This window comes from Colobus angolensis, unplaced genomic scaffold (assembly GCF_000951035.1).
Source record: "Colobus angolensis palliatus isolate OR3802 unplaced genomic scaffold, Cang.pa_1.0 Scaffold402, whole genome shotgun sequence".
NCBI lineage: Eukaryota > Metazoa > Chordata > Mammalia > Primates > Cercopithecidae > Colobus > Colobus angolensis.
This window is the reverse complement of record NW_012117400.1, coordinates 306,857-307,597: the sequence shown is the minus strand read 5'-3', so window position 1 is coordinate 307,597 and position 741 is coordinate 306,857. Positions and strand designations below refer to the sequence as shown.

General features: G+C 50.2%; 1 protein-coding gene across 1 annotated transcript in view; it reads left to right on the top strand.

The window, feature by feature from the left end:
- LOC105521649 (medium-wave-sensitive opsin 1-like) overlaps nt 1–741 on the top strand; it is a 17,603-nt gene that overhangs the window by 12,966 nt on the left and 3,896 nt on the right. The window contains exon 5 of the mRNA XM_011955920.1: nt 450–691. Coding sequence (XP_011811310.1) covers nt 450–691 — 242 coding nt within the window. The remainder of the gene's footprint in view (nt 1–449; nt 692–741) is intronic.

Sequence of the window (741 nt, the reverse complement as noted above, 5' to 3'; positions counted from 1 at the left end):
CGACCTCCTGGGCTCAAGTGATCCTCCCACCTCAGCCTCCTGATGAGCTGGGACTACAGGTGCACCACTTTACCCGGCTAATTTTTTTATTTTTTGTAGAGACAAGATCTCACTGCGTGTTCCAGGCTAGTCTTGAACTCCTGGGCTCAAGCAATCCTCCTACCTCTGCCTCCCAATATGCTGGGATTATAGGCGTGAGCCATTGTGCCTGGCCTATAATGGTACATTTTATGTTATGTATATTTTACCAGAATTTTAAAAACAGGAAAGGCATGACATCTAAAAATGGACAAGGATTTACCAAAATCCTACCCAACGGTTTCGTTCTGGGTTGATGAAAATGTTCTGGAAGCACAGGTGGTGACTGTCACAGAATTGATCACTTCAAATTGGGAAATTTCATGCAAAGTGAATTTCACCTCAATTTAAAAAAACAAACCCCATCCAAGTCAGCACCATGCCTGAGCTGGGGGTCCTGGGTCACTGCCCCCTGCATCAGGACTGGCTACTGGCCCTTCTCTCCAGGTACTGGCCCCACGGCCTGAAGACTTCATGCGGCCCAGATGTGTTCAGTGGCAGCTCATACCCCGGGGTGCAGTCTTACATGATTGTCCTCATGGTCACCTGCTGCATCACCCCACTCAGCATCATCGTGCTCTGCTACCTCCAAGTGTGGCTGGCCATCCGAGCGGTAAGCCCCCCGATTCCTCCTGGCCTCACTCCCCTCCTGCCCCTAAGTTG